Here is a 19,455-nt window from a genome sequence, read left to right on the forward strand (position 1 = left end):
CGACCTATGGGGGTTCAATGTGTGACCCATGAGACATTGTGTTTGCTGGTGCCTGCGCACAGGGTTGCCACACTCGGCTGGTTTTCATCCACACTGGTTTTTCCCTGCCCGTTACTGAAGTGACACCCACATGAGGTGAGGTGCATGCTGGCGGCACACAACTGACTGTGAGCGCGGGGGGTTCCCTCTGCCTCCCGTCACAGCGCTGCCCCGGTTCAATCGGCCCAGCCCGCATGTTCTAGCTGGGCAAGTGCAGGGAGCAAAACTGCCCTCTCCTGGGAGACCATGTTGGTTATGACAATCTTGCTGCTCACTGACGAAGGAGGCCTCGCACATGACCCACTCACTAGCCTCGGTTGCCCCTCGCCGGTCCAGGCCCACGAGTGGAATTTCTAGGGGCTACCACAATCCAGAGAGGACTTCATCTCCACCAGGAAACTGTTTATTGACCGGGAAGAAATAAGAGAGAAAACCGACAGAGAGAACCCCTGACAAAAACCATTTTCCCACTCTCGTCTAGGCACTGGCAGTGAGAGCCAGGGTCTCCCCTACCACGGCTAAACATGCTACAACTTTATCATTAGGAGCTGGGCTAAGCCTGGGAGGGGTTAATGCTCCCTGCCAAGTGGGGCAGAGGGAAAACTCTCTTACCCTGGTGCATTCTGTCACCCAATTCCAGGGGGAAGGCACGCCCGGGGCCCCTGAGAAGCAGAACGTAACGGCCAGTCCCCTTTTTCTCTCATAAAGCGCAAGTTTCATTTTTATTCCGACATCTCAGGCCCTGACGACTCCATCTTCTCCCCGGCCATCTGGGGAGGGGTGGCTCAGGATCCGTGGAAAAAGCCCCACCCCATTTCATTCCTCTACCACCATCTGAGGCCCAAACCCTCCATCTAACCCCTCCCAAAACTCTTCACTCAGGCTCCTCTTTAATCTGCAGTGGAGGTGCCGGCTCCTCTTTAATTTCCTGCGGCAGCTCCGGCTGCTCCTCTTTAACCTGCGGGGAGCCATCTTGAATATGCTGAGGCGGTTCTGCCTCCTCTTTCACATGCAGGAGCATCCCTGGCTCCTCCTTTATCTGGGGGGGCAACTCGGAGTCCCAGGTCCCCGGCGGGAGCACCACCACCACCTCCTCGGGCTCGGGGCCGTCCTCCCCCGGCTGGACAAAGGGGTCCTTGTAGAATCGTGTCCCCACAGCCTCGTGGGCCCCGCCGCTCCCCTTGGCGTGAGTCCGCTGGTGCTTGGCGAGAGCCGACCGCTGGCTGAAGCTCTTGCCGCAGTGGGTGCAGGAGAAGGGCCGCTCCTGCGTGTGGATGCGGGTGTGCTGGACCAGCGTGGAGCTCTGCTTGAAGCCCTTCCCGCACTGGGCGCAGCGGAAGGGCCGCTCGCCGGTGTGGGTGCGGTGGTGCCGCTTGAGGGCCGACATGCCGCTGAAGTTCCGCCCGCACTGGGCGCAGCCGTAGGGCGACTCCCCGGTGTGGGTGCGGCGGTGCTGGGTGAGCGCCGAGCTCTGGCTGAAGCCCTTGCCGCACTGGCCGCACTTGTAGGGCCGCTCGCCGGTGTGCAGCCGGCGGTGCGTGGTCAGCACCGAGCGCTGGCTGAAGCTGCGCCCGCACTCCTCGCAGCGGTAGGGCGTCTCCCCGGTGTGGATGCGGCGGTGCTGCACCAGGGCCGAGCTGGCGATGAAGCTTTTGGGGCAGTCAGGGCACTGGTGGGGCTTCTCCCCGGTGTGGGAGCGCTGGTGCTGCAGCAGGGAGTGCCGCTTGGTGAAGCTCTTCCCGCAGACGCTGCAGACGTTGGGCCGCTCCCCGGAGTGGCCCCGGACGTGGTCGTTGAAGGTGGCCCGGCGCATGAAGCTCTCGCCGCACTGGGGGCAGACGTGGGGCTTCTCCCCGGTGTGCACCCGCCGGTGCTCCGTCAGCGAGGAGCCCCGCCGGAAGCTCTTCCCGCACTCGGGGCACTTGTGGGCCCGCGCCCCGGAGTGCGCCACCAGGTGCGCCACCAGCCTGGCGATCTCCCTGAAGCGCCGGCCGCACTCGGTGCACTTGTAGGGCAGCTCCCCCGTGTGGCTGCCCTGGTGCCGCAGCAGGTTGGTGCGGGTGCTGTAGGCCGCCCCGCAGTGGGCGCACACGTGGGGCTTGAGCCCGGCGTGGACGCGGGCGTGGCGGGTCAGGTGGCCCTTCTGCCGGAAGCTCTTCCCGCACTCGGCGCAGGGGTAGGGCCGGGCGCCGGTGTGGATGTGCTGGTGCTTGCTGAGGGTGGAGTGGAAGGTGAAGCTCCGCCCGCAGTCCGGGCAGCTGTAGGGTTTCTCTCCCGTGTGCACCCGCTGGTGCTTGAAGAGGTCACAGTTCTTCACGAAGCTCTTCCCGCAGTCGCCACAGATGACGCGCCCCACCCGCCTGTGCCGTGCCGGGGGTGGGGATTCGGCCTGGGCCTTCCGCTCTGCCAGCCCCACCCCACCTTGGTTCTCGACGGCCTCTCCCCGCGCGGGACTCTGGGGCGTCCTGTGTAGCTGTGCTCCTGCTGGCCCTTCCTGCTGGGGAATCGCCTCCTCATGCTCGCTCACCATCCCGGCACCTGCTGGGACAGAGAAAATCCAACTGGGGCTTGTTCCCAGCGCTGGGGCGGGGGGTAGAAAAGGGGTTTGTGGCTGAGCAGAAAACCTGATGGGCTGGAAGCCAATTGCCCCAAACCCTTCCCGGAGGGAGGAGGGGGGAGAAGGGGCCCGTTCTGCCCAGTGGCCAAGCTGAGCCCTCAGAGGCCAGGGAGGACAGGTGGGGGCTGGGAGTGACGCCCGTCATGGGGGGGGCTCCCTGCGGCTTCCCCTTCACTCCTGTCTCTGGGCTGGTGTCACTCATCGCTCACCTGTGCGGGCGCCTCTTGGGGTCTCCTTTTCCTCAGAGCCCTGGAGGTCCGGCACCCTCGGCTCTTCCCCTGGCTCCATCCGGGAGCTGGCAGCAGGGTCAGGGATGGGGACGCCTGCCGACAGGGAAGGAAACAAGCAAGATGGCGCTTTGTGAAATCTCCCGGGACGGCCTGGGGCAAGGAACGCTCCGGATTCTAACCGTGGCCCTGTTCTCTGCTGGGGGAAAGTTCATGGGGACCCATTGGCAGGGCTGTCCCTGGAGGGGTGCGGACCCAGGACAACCCCTGTCCTGCTCCAGACCCTGCCTCCACTACACTCCTTGCCCCACCTCGCCCCTCCCCAGCCACACTCCACCCCTTCCTCCAAGTCCCTGCTCCGCCCCTGCACCCCAAGCCCCTCCCCAGAGCCATGCGGCTGGGAGCAGAGTGGAGCAGGCTGGAGCCGCATTGTGCTCCCCGCCCTCCCCTGCTGCCAGGCTCGAAAGCCATGGGGCTGGTGGCCAGGGGTAGAAGGGGAGGCAGGGCTTGGTTGGCCAGCAACCCCAGGACCATGGCTGGGGAGGAGCTCACCTGGAAGCCGGGCCTAAGGAGCCAGGGCAGGCGCTGCTGCCCTCCATCACTCCCCTCCTCATGTGGGCTGGGCAGCCGGGGCAGAGCCGGGGCAGGTCTGGAAGGGAAACAGGGTCAGGGCCCAGCCCCAGCCGGGGCAGGGGACCAACACCGCCGCCCCCCCCTCCCCCCCCCACTGGAACCCATGTGGAGTGGGCCCTGCTGGGAGCGTGATCAGCCCCGTTAGCTCCAGCTAAGCAGGGAGCAGCTCCCTCTCTCCCCACTGGAGCACCGCTGGGGGGGGGGCGGGGGGGGGGGCAGGCAACCCTTCCAGCCCTTCCCGGGAGGGGCAGCCCTCCCAGCCCCTCCCACTCATGGCTCCAGACAGGGACCCACTGAACTGGGTCTGGGACACAGGCTAGTCACTGGAGAGCTGGCAGCTTCCCTCTCCCCATAGCTCTGCCAATGCCCCTCCATTCTGCCCCTCTCCTATCCCAGCTCTGGGCTCTGCACTGCCCCACAGCTCCTTCCTATCCCAGGCCCACAGCTTAGCCAATGCCCTTTCATTCTGCCCCACAGCCCCCTCCTATCCCAGCTCTGCACTCTGCACTGCCCCACAGCTCCTTCCTATCCCAGCCCCACAGCTCTGCCAATGCCCCTCCATTCTCCCCACAGCCCCCTCCTATCCCAGCTCTGCACTCTGCACTGCCCCATAGCTCCTTCCTATCCCAGCCCCACAGCTCTGCCAATGCCCCTCCATTCTGCCCCACAGCCCCCTCCCATCCCAGCTCTACACTGCCCCACAGCTCCTTCCTATCCCAGCCCCACAGCTCTGCCAATGCCCCTCCATTCTGCCCCACAGCCCCCTCCCATCCCAGCTCTACACTGCCCCACAGCTCCTTCCTATCCCAGCCCCACAGCTCTGCCAATGCCCTTCCATTCTGCCCCACAGCCCCCTCCTATCCCGGCTCTGGGCACTGCACTGCCCCACAGCTCCTTCCTATCCCAGCCCCACAGCTCTGCCAATGCCCCTCCATTCTGCCCCACAGTCCCCTCCCATCCCAGCTCTGCGCTGCCCCACAGCTCCTTCCTATCCCAGCCCCACAGCTCTGCCAATGCCCCTCCATTCTGCCCCACAGCCCCCTCCCATCCCAGCTCTACACTGCCCCACAGCTCCTTCCTATCCCAGCCCCACAGCTCTGCCAATGCCCCTCCATTCTGCCCCACAGCCCCCTCCCATCCCAGCTCTGCACTGCCCCACAGCTCCTTCCTATCCCAGCCCCACAACTCTGCCAATGCCCCTCCATTCTGCCCCACAGCCCCCTCCCATCCCAGCTCTGCACTGCCCCACAGCTCCTTCCTATCCCAGCCCCACAGCTCTGCCAATGCCCCTCCATTCTGCCCCACAGCCCCCTCCTATCCCGGCTCTAGGCTCTGCATTGCCCCGCCCCACAACTCTGGGCTCTGCCGGCGCCCCTCCATCCTGCCCCCCAACCTCCTGCTGTCCCAGCCCGAGCTCTCCCCCCCAGCTCTGCCAGAGCCCCAGCCCGCCTCTCCTTGGCCGTGCTCGGCTGCCTGCCCCACGGGACCCCCAGCGCCCCACTCACGGCGGCGGCCGGCGCGACGCCCCGGGGGCTGCAGCCGGGCCGCGGCCCCTCGCGCGGGCTGCGGGGCGGGACTCCCGGGCGGGGGCTGGCCCAGGAAGGTCCCCGGCTGTTTGCGGCCCGATCGCGCCGCGCTTCCTGCCGGCCCGGCGAACCCGCCTCTGCGGCGCGGCCAGAGCGGCAGGGGGGCGGGGCGGGCACCCCACTTAGCGAGTGACATTTGGGCAGGGGCCCCCGGGGCGGAGAGAGACCACGAGCCCCCCCGCTGGGTTTCGCTTTCGCGGGTGGTGCACATTGGCACAGGCCTCGGTGCACCTAAAAAAATTATTCCGCACTTGGATGGAAAAGATCAGCGGGGCCATTGGAAGGAACCTCACAGGGTCGCCAACGGCAGGCGCGCCCTGGGGGGTTGCTGCCAGCTGGTTGCAGAGGCAGGAGCATCAGGTTGACAGTACAGGTTGGACCTCCCTGGTCCGGTAGCCTTGGGACCTGACTGGTCCTGGATGAGGGATTTTGCCAGACCACAAGAGGTCATTTCTAGACCCCTGCCACCGGCCTCCCTGGACCCACCCGCTGGCCCCATTGGGCAGCCATTGCTGCCATGGCTCCCAGCCCTGCAGGGCCGCTATACACTGGGGCTCCAGGATCCACTGGCATCTGCTGTGCCAGCCCACTGGCCTCACAGCTGGCTCCCCACCTCCTGCCAGCACAGACATGGCTACCTGGCAGGGCTAGGAGCCACAGGCTGGGGCTCTGGGACTGGTCTCCCAACCCTCCTGGGCAGCCCACTGCCCTGCCAGTCCCGCAGGGGTCTGTGCCACTAGCCCTCCACCAGGGCTCTCTAGTCCTGCAGCGTCCATGCCAGACCCTCGATGTTGCTGGACCAGAGAATCCTGGTTAAGAGAGTTTCAACCTGTACTTCACCTGCCTCCGTTAGGATGGTAGCAGTTACCCCGAGAAATGCAAGTGGGGTGGGACAGAGGCCAGACACAGCGGAGAGACCAATTCTAGCTATGGGGTCAAGTGGCCTTGCACTTTGTAGACCCAAGCAAGGATTTCACCTGAAACCGACAGGGAGAACAAGAGCCATCTGTCCTTCCAGTGCCTGAGCTGCATGGAGAACAACAACAGCCTTCTACTGCTACCTGCTAAATGAGACAGAAGCCTGTGCTGTAGTTAGCAGCCACAAAATCCATGTTCAGCCTGCCAACCTATGCAAAGAGGTGAGAGGCACAAGGGTCGTGACCAGAAAGGAGGAGAAAACCCAAAAGATCCTACCTAGAGCTCATTTTCTGTCCCATGAAAATGTTTCAAATTTTTGGAAATCCTTCCCATCCTAAATTGGCATGCAAAGTCAAAGTTTTGGAATTTTTAATGAACTATAATTCTGTGGGGTGGAATTTGGGTTCAGGTTTCATTTTGACACGATCATGCTGTTTCATTTTGATTTTGACCATTTTTGTATTTTTTTCCTATAACTTCTCTTCAATTTACAGATGAAAGTTGCTTTGAAATGAGAAAAAAAAAATGTTAATTAAAAAACAAACAGGTACTGTGACCAATTTCAAACCTCTTGGAGTTTGATTTATTTTTTCAGTCAAGAACTTTGTCAAAAAATTCCCACAAATAGTTTTGGTTTTGACCAATAGGCATTTTTGATGGAAACATTTAATCAACGTATTCCCAACCATCTCCAGTGTGCTGCAGATAACAGAAAGCTAGATCTGACAAATGGTGCAGGAGGGGAGGAGATTTAATTTACATAATGATCATAGTTCTACTGCATCACCAACACGTCAGACACACTTAAGAGCCATGGGCTACATCTAGAGTGGCATGATTTTCCACAAATGCTTTTAACAGAAAAGTTTTCCGTTAAAAGCATTTGCGGAAAAGAGCATCTAGATTGGCAGGATGTTTTTCCACAAAAGCGTCCGTGCCAATCTAGACACGCTTTTGCGCAAAAAAGCCCCGATCGCCATTTTTGTGAAAAACTTGCCCGTCTAGACGCAGCCAGGGTGTTTTAAACCTAGCACAATCTAACACATACATACAGATTACAGCATTTATTTTACAGAGATATAGAATGTTTCAGCCACAGATCTCAAACCACTGGTTGGAGGGAGGTTGGCCTTATCACCCTCCATTGATAGATGAGGAAAGCGAGCTACAAGTAGAATGCCCTGCCCTCCTGCTCTAAGCAACTAGACCATGCTTGCTTGCAAGAGCTGGGGGTAGAAACGAGGAGTGCTGACCAATCCAGTGGCCTACAGTGCCTCCCAGACTTAACAAGGTTGGAAACTGGCACGTTTCAAGCCAGAGTCGGTAACCACTCCTCTGCTGATCCAGCACAGTCAAACCCTCGGCCAAGCTCCAACTGACCCAAATGTAGGTAAATGATGAAAAAGAATAGACAAACAGCAACACTGAACTCACTTACATTTTTTTAAAATGGGAATTCAATCAGGTGTATTTTTTCCTTTATCCCGGTGAACTCTTATTATTAACTAGGTTTAACAGAAACACTGAACTCACTAAAGCATTTGCTCATTCCCTCTCCAGATACAGACAATGCAAAGCCAGGCTGAGATGTGGATCATGAAGGTTCTAACATTAGGGAGAAGCTTCAGAGGGGTAGCTGAGTGAGTCTGTAACCGGAAAAATTTAAAAAAAAAAGGATAGTCAAGTAGCACCTTAAAGACTAACATAACACGTATTATAGAATCATAGAATACTAGGACTGGAAGGGACCTCGAGAGGTCATCGAGTCCAGTCCCCTGCCCTCATGGCAGGACCAAATACTGTCTAGATGGTGGTATGAGCTTTCGTGGGCACATCCTTCAGATGACAGGAGTGAAGGATTACAGAGAATGATGGATTAGTCGCTCAGATCCTTAACTCAATTACCCTTTTTTCTTTAATAAAAAGGAAAATGTACGTGCTTTATTTAAACAATTGTATTTTTCAACCATTCAGTGTTACTATTATGAAGTTAATTTTCCGTTTGGATTTCTTTATAAAGGGGATTTTTAAAATTTGTCCATTTACATTTTTTTAAAATGGGAATTCTATCAGATATCTTTTTCCTTTATCCCTGTGAACTCTTATCATTCGCTAGATTTTAACAGAAAAGAGCTCTAGTTAATTTGGCTTCCAACAACATTTTTTTCCTTGTTTTTAAACCTTATTCATTGATTTAGCGGTGCCAAAACAGAACACTACTCCACACGTCTCCGTTTTAGCTCTTTTCTGTAAGATTTATTGAGACAATCCTATTCCAGGTGCATCTGATTTTTCTGGCTCATCTTGGGTCAGTCTTTCAACATGTATTCATTTATGTCAGTTTTAGAATTGTACTTCCTTTGGTGATTGTCTCTTTCCTGTTTGGTGCCATGAGAAGTAATCCCATTGCAGACACAGCCCGTTTTCCTGGCACCACCAAACCCTGAGTTTGCTCTACGCTATAAGAGGAAGCTGGCTACCGAACTTGGTGGTCCTAGTGCTTACCATTTAGGAGGAGCTCTTGAACAGACAGACAAACTCAAATATATAATGGACTAAAAGACCTACCTGGTGTTGCTTGGGTCCTTTAGGGCAGGGGGCTAGCAGTGTGTAGGATGCAGGAGTCAGGACAGGGCCTTGGGGATGTGGAGGGCTCAAGGTAGGAGGCTGGGAGCATGGAGGTGCAGGAGGCAGGGTTGGGGGTTGAGGAGGAGCTAAGGGCAGGGGGCTGGAGATGTGGGGGGATGCAAGAGTTAGGGTATGAAGGTGAGGAGGGGCTAAGGAGTCAGGGCAAGGGGTTGGGAGGAGGTGGGGCTCAGCAGAGGGATGGAGGGCTCAGGGAAGAGGGTGGGGGTGGCCGCCAGCTTCTCCCTGGGATCACAGGGGCCACTCGCTTGCTGCTCCCCCTGTGGTCATGCATGAGCATAACTGCCCCTACTATCACACCCCTCCCTTTCTGTTTGCTATGAAGCAGTCACATTCTAGGCACATCCCATTGTCCTGGCACAACCACACCTTGACCTTGCTGTAAGTTAGGAGGAGAGGAAGCAGCCTGTTGAATTTGGAGGCCCTAGCTATACCGTTCAGGAGTTCTTGAAGAGAAGGACTCACAGACGGACAGACGCACATTTCTAAAGTACACAGTAAGAAGAGAAGATCACTAGTGCAAAGGGTCATCCCTGAGATCAGGGGCCCCCAATGTGCCCATGTTGCACAGACCCTAACAGACTGGGCTCCCCAATGGGCCAGGCACTGCAGAGACCCTGACCGATTACCAGGCCCCCCATGGTGCCAGGTGCTGCACAGACCCCAAGTGAGATCCAGCCCCCTTCTGGGCAGCCAGGTTCTGCACAGACACACAGAGAGCCAGACCCTGCCCCTAAAGCTCAAATGTACATAAGAAATAGGAGGGGAGATGGTGGGGAATGAAAGTCACACAGCAAGAAGGTGGCAGAGCCAGGAATTAGCTGTGGGGGGGAGGGGTTAATGATTCCTGCTGAGCCAGGGGCAAAGGAGGGAGAAATGTGCCCCATTCTGGGGCAGCTAGCACCTTGAGAGCTGAGGCGATTCCTCTGCGGTGGGGGTGGCGGAGGCTGTTGTGAAGCAAAACCACCATCCTCGCTTTTTTCCCCTCCATCAACTGCTTTGTGGCTTATCACATAACAGAGCTGCTAATGTCAGTGTCTTACACCCAGAACTGAACTGATGACCTCAAGATATACAAGATAAAGACCAGCCCTCTTTAATCAGGCCTGGAACAGACTCATACCCTTTGTGAATCAGGGACACACTCACCAGTGGGTTACATTGCTGCCTCCCAGCTAACAGGTCTGATCCATTAGCTCAGGCAAAAGGGACCTGTGGGTAGAGCTCATTGGAAAATGTTTCTGGGTCTCCATCCCTGATATTTTTCATTGCGGGGGGAGGGAGGGCGAAGGGGGGAGAAAAATCACTTGCCTACAATTTCCAAAGAAAAAAAGGAAAATTTCAGCCAAAACAAAAATTAAATTTGGAAATGCTCCAAGGGAGTTGTAATTTCAGTGCTTTGTGCTCCCATTCTCTTCCAGAAGTTGGCCTACCTGGTTATCCTACATCTCCCATCACGTACTATGGTATCTGCTAAGCGACGGGAAGCAATGCATCATGGGAGACAGTCTAGAGAGTTCAGCCAAACCACAACTCTTAGGAAGCACTAGGGCGCACACACAAAATTAAAACACTTCAGTTTCTGGATGAAATTTTTGTTTTCTGTCACCTGTTTTTTTTTTAACAACAACAACAACAACAACAAATCAGTATTTTCCCACAGAATGTGAACCCTTTCCATAGGGGGAAAAAAGAAATCAAACCCCAATAGTCCATCAAAATAATGTTTACATGATTTTTTTCAGCCATTAGAACTGTGCCCAGCTCTTATCTAGTGCTTTCCATCATAAGATCCCAAAGAACTTGACAATGAGACCTGTATGATTATCCCCATTTTGCAGGAGAGAAAAATGAGGCCCAGAGGTAGCAGGGACTTGCCTCAGCTCAGCCAGCCAGCCAGAGGCTGAGCCAGGAAATGAACCCAGATGTCGTAACATAGTGCTCTGTTCACTAGACCTGAGCTTCTTAAACTTTCTGGACTACTGTATCCAGCTCAGGAGTCTGATTTGTCTTGCGAGTTCCCCCAAGTTTCACCTCCACTTCAAAACGATTTGCCAACAAAGGCAAACATAAAACCACAGCCTGTATCACAGACATTCTTACTGACGAATGCTTTACTTTCTCAACCCATCTGTCTGAGATTGTAGTTTTACAACACACACGAGCAAAGTCAATATAAACTAGGCAAATCCCTAGATGAATGGCGGTACCTCCTGACAGATCTCTGGTTGAGAGCCCCGGCGTTAGACCACATTGTCTCCCAGTCCTGCTCCAGAGAGCACAGCTTCCGTCCTTGTCTTCCTGACGGCTGCTCTCTTCTCGCTCCGCCATCTCCCGTCCAGCTCCACGACCCAGGTGCAGATCCATCACCTACTCTCTGCTTTCACAGGCTCAGGATATCACATCCCACAGCCTCCCCGTCAAAGTCCCACGCCTGGATGAAAGGGTCCTTGTAGACCCGTGTCCCCACAGGGCCGTTGGTGGGATCTCTGTCGTTCCGGTGCTCAGCCTGGTGCTGGATCAATGCAGCGCTGTCTCTGAAGCCCCTGCCACACTCAGCACAGAAGCAAGGCCCCTGCTGAGCATGAACACGCCGGTGCTGGCTCAGGGCGGAGCTGAGCTTGAAGCTCTTCCCGCAGTGGGTGCAGGGGAAGGGGCGCTCACCCGTGTGGACACGCCGGTGGCGATCCAAGCTGGAGCGGATGGCGAAGCACCTCTCGCAATCCGGGCACTGGTAGGGCCTTTCCCCCGTGTGCGTGCGCTGGTGTTTGATTAGCTCCGAGTTCTTGGTGAAACTTTTCCCACAGTCCCCGCAGCTGAAGGGCCCGGCCCTCCTGCACCTGCGTCCTGGCTCCTTCTCTCCCCGCTGCCGTCCTGTGCCGCTGCCAGAGCTCCAGGATGTCCCATTCGGCTTCGCTCCCTCAGGCCCTTCCTGCTGGGAATTCTCCTTCTCTATTCTGGAACCTACTGAGAGAGAGAGAGAATCCAACTGGGAATCATAATTTTAATCAAGGTCCAATGATCCCTCTAATTTTTTCCATCCACGTGCAGATTTTTTTCATCTGCATGTGGAATAATTTTTTTAACATGCACCAAGGCATGTGCAGATGTGCACTACTGTAGAAAGACAAAACCTAGTTCTGTTAGTCAGCTGGGCTGCATTGGAATCTCTCCTGAATGGCTGCACAAGCGCACAGCTTACTGGGAACATGGGCCAGGTCCAAAATTCATAGCTTCATAGAGTCTAAGGCTAAAAAAGATCTAGTCCGATCTCCTGTACAGCACAAATCAGAGAACTCCCCTGAATTGCTCCCAGTTTGAACTAGCCCAGCTCTCTCAGAAAAACACCCAAACTTGATTTTAAAATTGCCCAGGATAGGGGAACTGGCTGACTAATGGACTCTCAGCTTCTCCTCTAGCCAGTTTTTCAAGCACTGCTAAGCTGGCATTGGGGTCCTGCCCCCAAGTCTAGGCACCTCTCCCGTAACATCAGCAACCGGACAGACATGACAGACTCTCCTAAATCCTGGGGACAGCTCAGTGGCTTTGCTGGGACCCAGGAGTGACGCCTGCCACAAGGAGAGGTGCCTGGAAGGCACAATACAGAACGAGACCAAACGGAACTGGGGGATTTTAGTGAATTTTACTGACATCCCTGCTTTCCCCTGCACTCCGAGGTGGCGTCGCTCATTCCTCACCTGTGCAGGCGCCTCTCGGGATCTCCCTTTCCTCAGAGCCCTGGAGATCCAGGACCCTCAGCTCTTCCCCTTGCTCCATCCCACAGATCATGGCTGGATCGGGGACAGGGAATCCTGGTTGGGGGAAGGAAACAGGTGAGATGGGGTTTGGTGACATCTCCCTAGAGGGCTCGGTGCATAGAACGTGCCCTCAGTTCAACCCCAGCCCTGTTCTCCGTGCAGGGGGAAATGTCACAGGGGCCCTTTGGGGCGGGGTGATGCCAGGAGGTCGGGCTGGGCCCCGTAAAGGAGTCAGGGCTCCCCACACACAGTGAGGGGCCAAAAGGCTCAGGGAGAGGCTGGGCCACTCCTAGCCCCACAGGGAGCAGAACCACTGCTGGGCACACAGCTGGCCTTGGCAGGGGATACAGGGATCCGGTGCATGTGTGAACTGGAGCAAGGAAATACAGCCACCAGGAGCCTAGAGAGCCCTGGGGGTGGGTCTCAAACTGCCCCAGTGAGTCCCCTTCCAGTGAGCGGCGTGGGGGGGGACAGTCTCTCCTGTGTGGGTTGGGGCAGGGCCAATCCCACAACAAGCTACGGGGCCAGGGAAGAGCCCTGAGCTGACGCTGTCCCCGGCCATCAGAGACTCTCTGCTACGTGAGCCCCTGGTGCCCGAGGGGCATCGGCACCTCACCCAGCGAGAGCAGCATCTGGTAATTCTCCCGCATGACATCTCTGTAGAGCTGCCTCTGCCCTGGGTCCAGGAGCCCCCACTCCTCCCGGGAGAACCACACGGCCACCTCGGTGAAGGCCACCGGCACCTGGAACCAGAAGGGCCCAGCTCAGCACCCGTCGCCCCAGCCACACCCCAAGGCTGGATTAGGGTCGGGCACGAGGGGCACCACAGGGGGCGCCCCAAGGGGGAGTCTGCAGCAGGAGCCAGGGGGAAGGGGCAGCGATCCCGGGCCAACTGCACATCCCACTGCGCCTCTCACCTGGCAGCCAGCCACAGCGCCCACCAGCACCAGCTCCCAGGCCATGCGGCCCCCCACGTCGCCCTGGGCAGGATCTGTGGGGAGCACAGGGGGACAGTGTCAGAGGCAGGGCTCAGCCCCACGGGGTGGGGGTATCGGGCCCCTTTGGAGCAAATCGCTCTGCGGGACACCCCGGCTGGCACAAACAGAGGGGACAGCGCCCCCTTGGCACAGCCCAACCCCACGCTGCTGCTGCCGCCGCTTGCTGCCCCGCACCCGGGCGTGCGCGAGCCGGGAACTGGGCTTCCATGGGCCAGGGGAGATATATGGGTCTGTGCCAGGCACTGGCGGGGAGCCGGGCCCCTTCGCTCCCGCTGCTAGCTCCCGCCTGCCCCCAGTACCCATGTCCCGCAGCTCCTGAGCCTCCGGCAGCGGCTGGTCCTGGGAGCCGCCTCCCGTCGCCCGCGGGCTGCGAACCCGGGCAGAAGCCGGGCGCCCCAGCTGGGAGGCTCCATGTTGGGTGAGATTCCCCCCCCCCGCTTGCGTCACGCCGCCCGGAGCCAATCCCCGGCCCGGAGCCAGGGATGAATGAACGGGCCTGTGCGCGTGTATCCCCCTCCCCACCAGCTTCTCAGCCTCTGCCAGCCCAACTCTGCCGCCAGCCCTTCTCAATCCTGGTCCTCAGCATCCTCCCCTCCCAAGCACTGCCTGGAGCGTGCAGCGCAGCACCCCGCCTCCCCAGGCACCCTAAGAGCCCCCACATCACAACTCTGCAGGGGCTGTTTAAAGGGCCCCAGGCCCTGGGGCAGCTGCCCCCCGGGCCTGCTCCATGACATGCTGACATTCAGGTGGCATCCAAACCAAAGGCCAGGCAACTTGCATCCATTCCATATGTCGTGAGACTTATCCCGAGTGTGACATGGACCTTGGCCCATGGGCCAACCCCCAGCCCTGGTGACCACCACATTGTGGGCCTCTAACCCCGCCCTTCCCGAGGTTTTCATCGCCCACAGATGCCTGACCCCTCCCCTTCAAATTCTCTCCCCAGTTCCAGGCCAAAAGGGCCAATAGACAGGAAAGTGGCTGCCGCCAGGGACCCTCTCTCTCCCCCACTGGTCCTGACTGGCAGCACCAGAGTAGAGGCATGGGAGACAGGGCTGCGGGGTGAGCTTGGCAGTGCCAACCGGGGTGCATGAGTGGGGCAGGAATGGAAGGTTCCAAGGTGGTTGAAAATGGCATCGGGAGTAGAATGTTGGGAGTCCAAGGCTACGTCTACACAGCTTCCCTCTTCTGCAAAAGCCTATGCAAAGGAAGCACAGATTAGCATATTACTGTGCTTCATTTGCATAATTAGGAGCCATTTTTGTGCAAGAGATTTTTGTGCAAAAAGGCGCTGTGTAGACGGCACCTTTTTGTGCAAAAACGGCTACTAATTAATTATGCAAATGAAGCATAGCAATATGCTAATCTGTGCTTCATTTGCATAGCTTTTGCAGAAGAGGGAAGATGTGTAGACATAGCCCAAGGGTTCTGTGGCAGCAAGGGACAGAATGCTGGGGGCCCAAGGAGTCCACAGCCACTGGGGGTGGAATGTTGGGAACACAAAGGTTCTGCGGCAGCTGGGGGTGGAATGTTGAGGACCCAAAGGTTCTGTGGCAGCTGGGGGTGGAATGCTGGGAACCCAAAGGTTCTGTGGCAGCTGGGGGTGGAATGCTGGGAACACAAAGGTTCTGTGGCAGCTGGGGATGGAATGTTGAGGACCCAAAGGTTCTGTGGCAGCTGGGGGTGGAATGCTGGGAACACAAAGGTTCTGCGGCAGCTGGGGATGGAATGTTGAGGACCCAAAGGTTCTGCAGCAGCTGGGGGTGGAATGTTGAGGACCCAAAGGTTCTGTGGCAGCTGGGGGTAGAATGTTGAGACCCAAAAGTTCTGGAGTATTCAGGTGGTGAAAAACCGCACAATCGGGATGGACTCAATTTTCAGCCCTGGCTCTGAGTCTGAGCAAGGCGACATGGGCAGCGCCCAAGCACCATGGGGTCTTGCTCCCTGACTGACGCCTGGAGAGGTGCTGCGATAATACAAAGAGTAGAGCCCTGGCTCTTACACAGCATCATTCTTCCCTAGATCTCAGTGTTTTACTAATTAGTATGATCCCCGTGCTACAAATGGGGAAACCAAGGCAGAAAGGGGGAAGTGACTTGCCTCTGATCACACAGCAAGTCAGCAGCAGAGCTTAGAATCAAGTAATCTTAACTCCCTCTTTTGGGCCCCTCCTCCCACTTTAACTCCCTCCCTCAGAGCTGGGGCTAGAACTCAGAAGTCCTGGCTCCCAGCCCCCTTGCACCCACCACTGGATCCCTCTCTCCTCCCTTTCAAGGGCCTGGGATAGAGGCCAGGAGTCTTGGCGCCCCATCCAGTACCTGGCTCACTAAATACACACCAAGCCCCGCTACCCCCCCACCCCGACCTCACCGCTCCCTTTTGCATGTCAGTAGAGAGCCCCAGCGGAGCCGTCATGGGCTGTGGGCAAGGAACGTCCTGGATGTTTATTGTTTTCAGACAGAAGTAGAAACAGAGACAATGGATAAAAAACGGCCTTGTCCCCAGCACAACTCAGATAGGCCTGGGAGACTTCCGTCTCTCTGGCCTCCTGGGGAGAGTGACCAGTCCCCCCCAACCTCCACCAGCCCTGAGAGAGGGGAGGGAGCAGAGACCAAGGCACAGAGAGGGCGAGATCTGGGGACCAACAGGACAGATTCCTCTGGGACAGGCTGGGCTTGTGGGGGTTAACGATCCCTGCTGAGTGGAGAGCGGTGAAGGGGGAGACGCCCCCACCCTGCAGACTCTGTCCACAGCTCCAGCACAGAGGGGATTTCTGGTGCAGAGATGAGCCCCTGTGACACCCACATCCAGCCCTGACGCCCACCCTCCGCTGATTCAGCAGCACCCTCCTCCATCACTCCGGCTCCTCTTTGATCTGCACATCCAGCTCTGCATCCCACGTCCCAGGAGGCAGCACCAGCACCTCCCCCACTCCGTCCTCCTCCTCGTCCTCATCCCGTGGCTGGACAAAGGGGTCCCGGTAGAGCCGGGCCCCACCAGGCCCCAGCAGCGGGTCGCTCTCCTTGGCATGGGTGCGTTGGTGCTGGGTGAGGGCAGAGCCCTGGGAGAAGCTGCGCCCGCATTGCGGGCAAGGGTAGGGGCGCTCGCCAGTGTGCACCCGCTGGTGCTGGATGAGGGTGGAGCCCTGGGAGAAGGCTTTGCCGCACTGGGAGCAGACATAGGGTTTCTCGCCGGTGTGGGTGCGGCCGTGCTGGGCCAGGGCCGAGCTGTGCTTGAAGGCTTTCCCGCACTGGCCGCAGCGGTAGGGCCGCTCCCCGGTGTGGATGCGCTCGTGCCGCTTGAGGGCCGAGAGGTCTCCGAAGCGCTTGCCACAGGCCCCGCAGCCGTAGGGGGTCTCCCCGGTGTGGATGCGCTGGTGGGTGGCCAGCGCCGAGCTCTGGCTGAAGCCCTTGCCGCAGTCGGCACAGCGGTAGGGCCGCTCGCCGGTGTGGACGCGCTGGTGCCGCTTGAGGGCCTTACGGTCGCTGAAGCGCTTCTGGCACTCCGGGCACGGGAAGGGGCGCTCCCCAGTGTGCAGCCGCTGGTGGGTGATGAGGGCCGAGCTGACGCTGAAGCTGCGCCCACAGTCGCCGCAGACATAGGGGCGCTCGCCCGTGTGGGTGCGCCGGTGCAGCACCAGGGAGGAGCGCTGGCTGAAGCCCTTCCCGCACTGCGGGCAGCCGTAGGGGCGCTCCCCAGTGTGCACCCGCTGGTGCTCCCGCAGCGACGAGCCGCGCCGGAAGCTCTTCCCGCACTCGGGGCAGATGTGGGGCTTCCCGCTGTGGATCACCACGTGGCCGGCCAGTGCCGCCGCCTCCCCGAAGCGCCGCCCGCACTCGGGGCACTTGTAGGGCAGCTCCCCGGTGTGGCTGCTCTGGTGGCGCAGCAGGTTGGTGCGAGTGCTGTAGGCCTCCCCGCAGTGGGCGCAGACATGGGGCTTTTCCGTGGTGTGGACGCGGGCGTGGCGGGTCAGGTGCTCCTTGTGGCGGAAGCTCTTCCCGCACTCGGCGCAGGGGTAGGGCCGGGCCCCGCTGTGGATGCGTTGGTGGCGCAGGAGGTTGGAGCTGTTGGTGAAGCCCTTCCCGCAGTCGGGGCACTGATAGGGCCGCTCGCCCGTGTGGGTGCGCTCGTGCTTGATGAACTCCGAGTCCTTGGCGAAGCTCTTCCCGCAGTCACCGCAGATGATGGGCCCCTCGCGGAGGGCGCGACCTGGCGGGGCCACCTCACCATCCCGCCTCGCCCTCCTCTGCCGGCCCACCTCGCCAGCCTCCTCCCGCGGGGGGCTCCGGGATGGTCCATGCAGCTCCTCTCCTGCAGGCCCTTCCCATGGGGGAATTTCCTCCTCCATGTCAGTACCTGTGCGGGGGAGAGAGAGAATCCAGTTGGGGAGAAAACGGGCAGCTAAGGGAGTGGAAAACCTGATGGGCAGGGAGCAAAACCCCCCAACCCTTTCCCAGAGGGGAGAGCAGCGGCCGGGTTGGCCCCAGCGTAACCCCTGCAGCTGGCACAGAAAGGAATTGGCTGTAAAGACAACCCCAGGGCCTGCAACCTGGTGCATGGACTGCCCAGCCCCACTGGTTACCCGTTTCCTGCTGTGCTTCAGGATCCTCTGCACACCCAGCCGGCGGCTGGCTCTCCGCGGCCAGGGGGGTATCCGGCTCCATCTCATCCTGGGTCAGGCTGTCAGGACTGGGCTCAGTGTGGCTGTCCTGCTGCGCCATCCAGTTGCGGGCCCTGGAGACACCCAGGGATGCCCCTCACCACAGATGGAGACTGCCAGGGACAGGTCAGAGCAGTCTGCAGAGGGACACACACAGCCAAGATCCGATGAGAAATTCAACCCCTGCGCACCCCAGATGCCCGGCTGGCTGGAGGGACCTGCCTCTCAGGAGCCAGAAAACTGGGGCTAGACGTGAATACGGCAGGCTGGCTGGCGCCCTGATACAGCCCCATCAGTGCCCCTCAGTCCTGACCCACAGCCCCCTGCCACCTCAGCCCTACCCCACAATGCCCCTCAGCCCCACCCCACAGCCCTACCAGTGCCCCTCAATCCCACCCCACAGCCCCCTGCCACCTCAGCCTCCTTGCCCTGGTTACTTCCTCCAGACGGCGATTTGCTGCAGTTTCTCCCAGTGCCCGGGCCCGCCTCCCCGCTGGGTCTCTCGGCGCTGGGGCCGGGGGCTCGGTACCAACCCGGATCCGATGCTTGGGGACCCACGTGCCCCGGGGCGCTCAGCCCGCAGCGGCCACTTTGCCGAGCGGTAGCTTTTGCAGCAGGAAGTTGCTTCCTGTGCTGCCTCCTCCCCTTCCCCCACGGCTGCAGCTCTATGGCTTTAACCCGCTCGGCCCCACCGTAGCGCGCTGTGAGTAGCCCGCGCCGCCCCCCAGAGGTGGCTGCATCTCAGCGCTGGCCGGGCGCGTCTCAGGACAGCCCTGTCTCTGCACCGGGGGCTCCACAGCCAGAGGACCCCTCAGTATAATTTTTCCAGGCCCAGAACAAACTTGTACCACGGGCCTGTTTACAGCCTGGTCCACCGCCCCCCTGGTCCAGCGCCAGACTCGCACGCAGCAGGTTCCCTCGAGGGGGGGCGGGTCCCTGCGGGACTCCAGAGGTTACTTTTCTGCTGGCTCGGTGGCGCCCCCCAGTGGCTGATGGGGCCACTTGCGAGCGGGCGCTTTTAGCTTGCGCTATTGGATCCCAAGGTCGCAGGTTCGACCACGCCTGCCGACCCACCTCGGGGGACTTGCAACAGTGGGCACGTGGGCGTTTGCCAACACTCACCTTTAGTGCACCGCTTCTCAATCCATTTACCACATGCAGCTCTGTGCCTTGGGTGGGCCATAGCCAGGCCATGTAGCTCCAAGCCGGCTGCTTGGGAGGATAGCAGCTGTGTGCCAACTGGGCTGCAGGGTGAGGGCCACTGCCCTGGTGTGGGAGCTAAGGGAGGGCAGAGACCGATGTGCCCTCTTTTTCCATTCATATGGGGAAGACATTTTGTTACATGCACCGAGGCACATGTAGATGTGCACCAC

General features: G+C 58.9%; 1 protein-coding gene and 1 pseudogene across 2 annotated transcripts; both read right to left on the reverse strand.

The window, feature by feature from the left end:
- Nucleotides 1-426: 426 nt before the first annotated feature.
- LOC149524392 (uncharacterized) lies at nucleotides 427-18,954 on the reverse strand. The gene is made up of 6 exons (XM_089778845.1): nucleotides 18,479-18,954; nucleotides 18,005-18,219; nucleotides 16,281-17,778; nucleotides 5,022-5,293; nucleotides 2,866-2,979; nucleotides 427-2,580 (listed from the first exon to the last, which is right to left on the reverse strand). The coding sequence occupies exons 2-6, from the start codon at nucleotides 18,141-18,143 to the stop codon at nucleotides 914-916; spliced, it is 3,690 nt and encodes a 1,229-aa protein (XP_089634971.1). The 5' UTR covers nucleotides 18,144-18,219; nucleotides 18,479-18,954; the 3' UTR covers nucleotides 427-913.
- Nucleotides 10,295-13,846, reverse strand: LOC102447019 (zinc finger protein 2-like; annotated as a pseudogene). Its single transcript, XR_016349745.1, has 5 exons — nucleotides 13,722-13,846; nucleotides 13,342-13,415; nucleotides 13,041-13,167; nucleotides 12,365-12,478; nucleotides 10,295-11,630 (listed from the first exon to the last, which is right to left on the reverse strand). The product of XR_016349745.1 is annotated as a zinc finger protein 2-like (transcript).
- Nucleotides 18,955-19,455: the final 501 nt, after the last annotated feature.

The sequence above is a fragment of the Pelodiscus sinensis genome, chromosome 5, assembly GCF_052426305.1.
Source record: "Pelodiscus sinensis isolate ZL-2025 chromosome 5, ASM5242630v1, whole genome shotgun sequence".
NCBI classification, from domain to species: domain Eukaryota; kingdom Metazoa; phylum Chordata; order Testudines; family Trionychidae; genus Pelodiscus; species Pelodiscus sinensis.

Coding starts and splice junctions, on each gene's coding strand:
- LOC149524392 (XM_089778845.1), bottom strand. CDS start 18,143: ATGGCGCAGCAGGACAGCCACACTGAGCCCAGTCCTGACAGCCTGACC. Junction 17,779..18,004: donor TGAAGCACAGCAGGAAACGG/GTAACCAGTGGG, acceptor TCCCCCGCACAG/GTACTGACATGGAGGAGGAA. Junction 2,581..2,865: donor CCCAAGAGGCGCCCGCACAG/GTGAGCGATGAG, acceptor TCTCTGTCCCAG/CAGGTGCCGGGATGGTGAGC.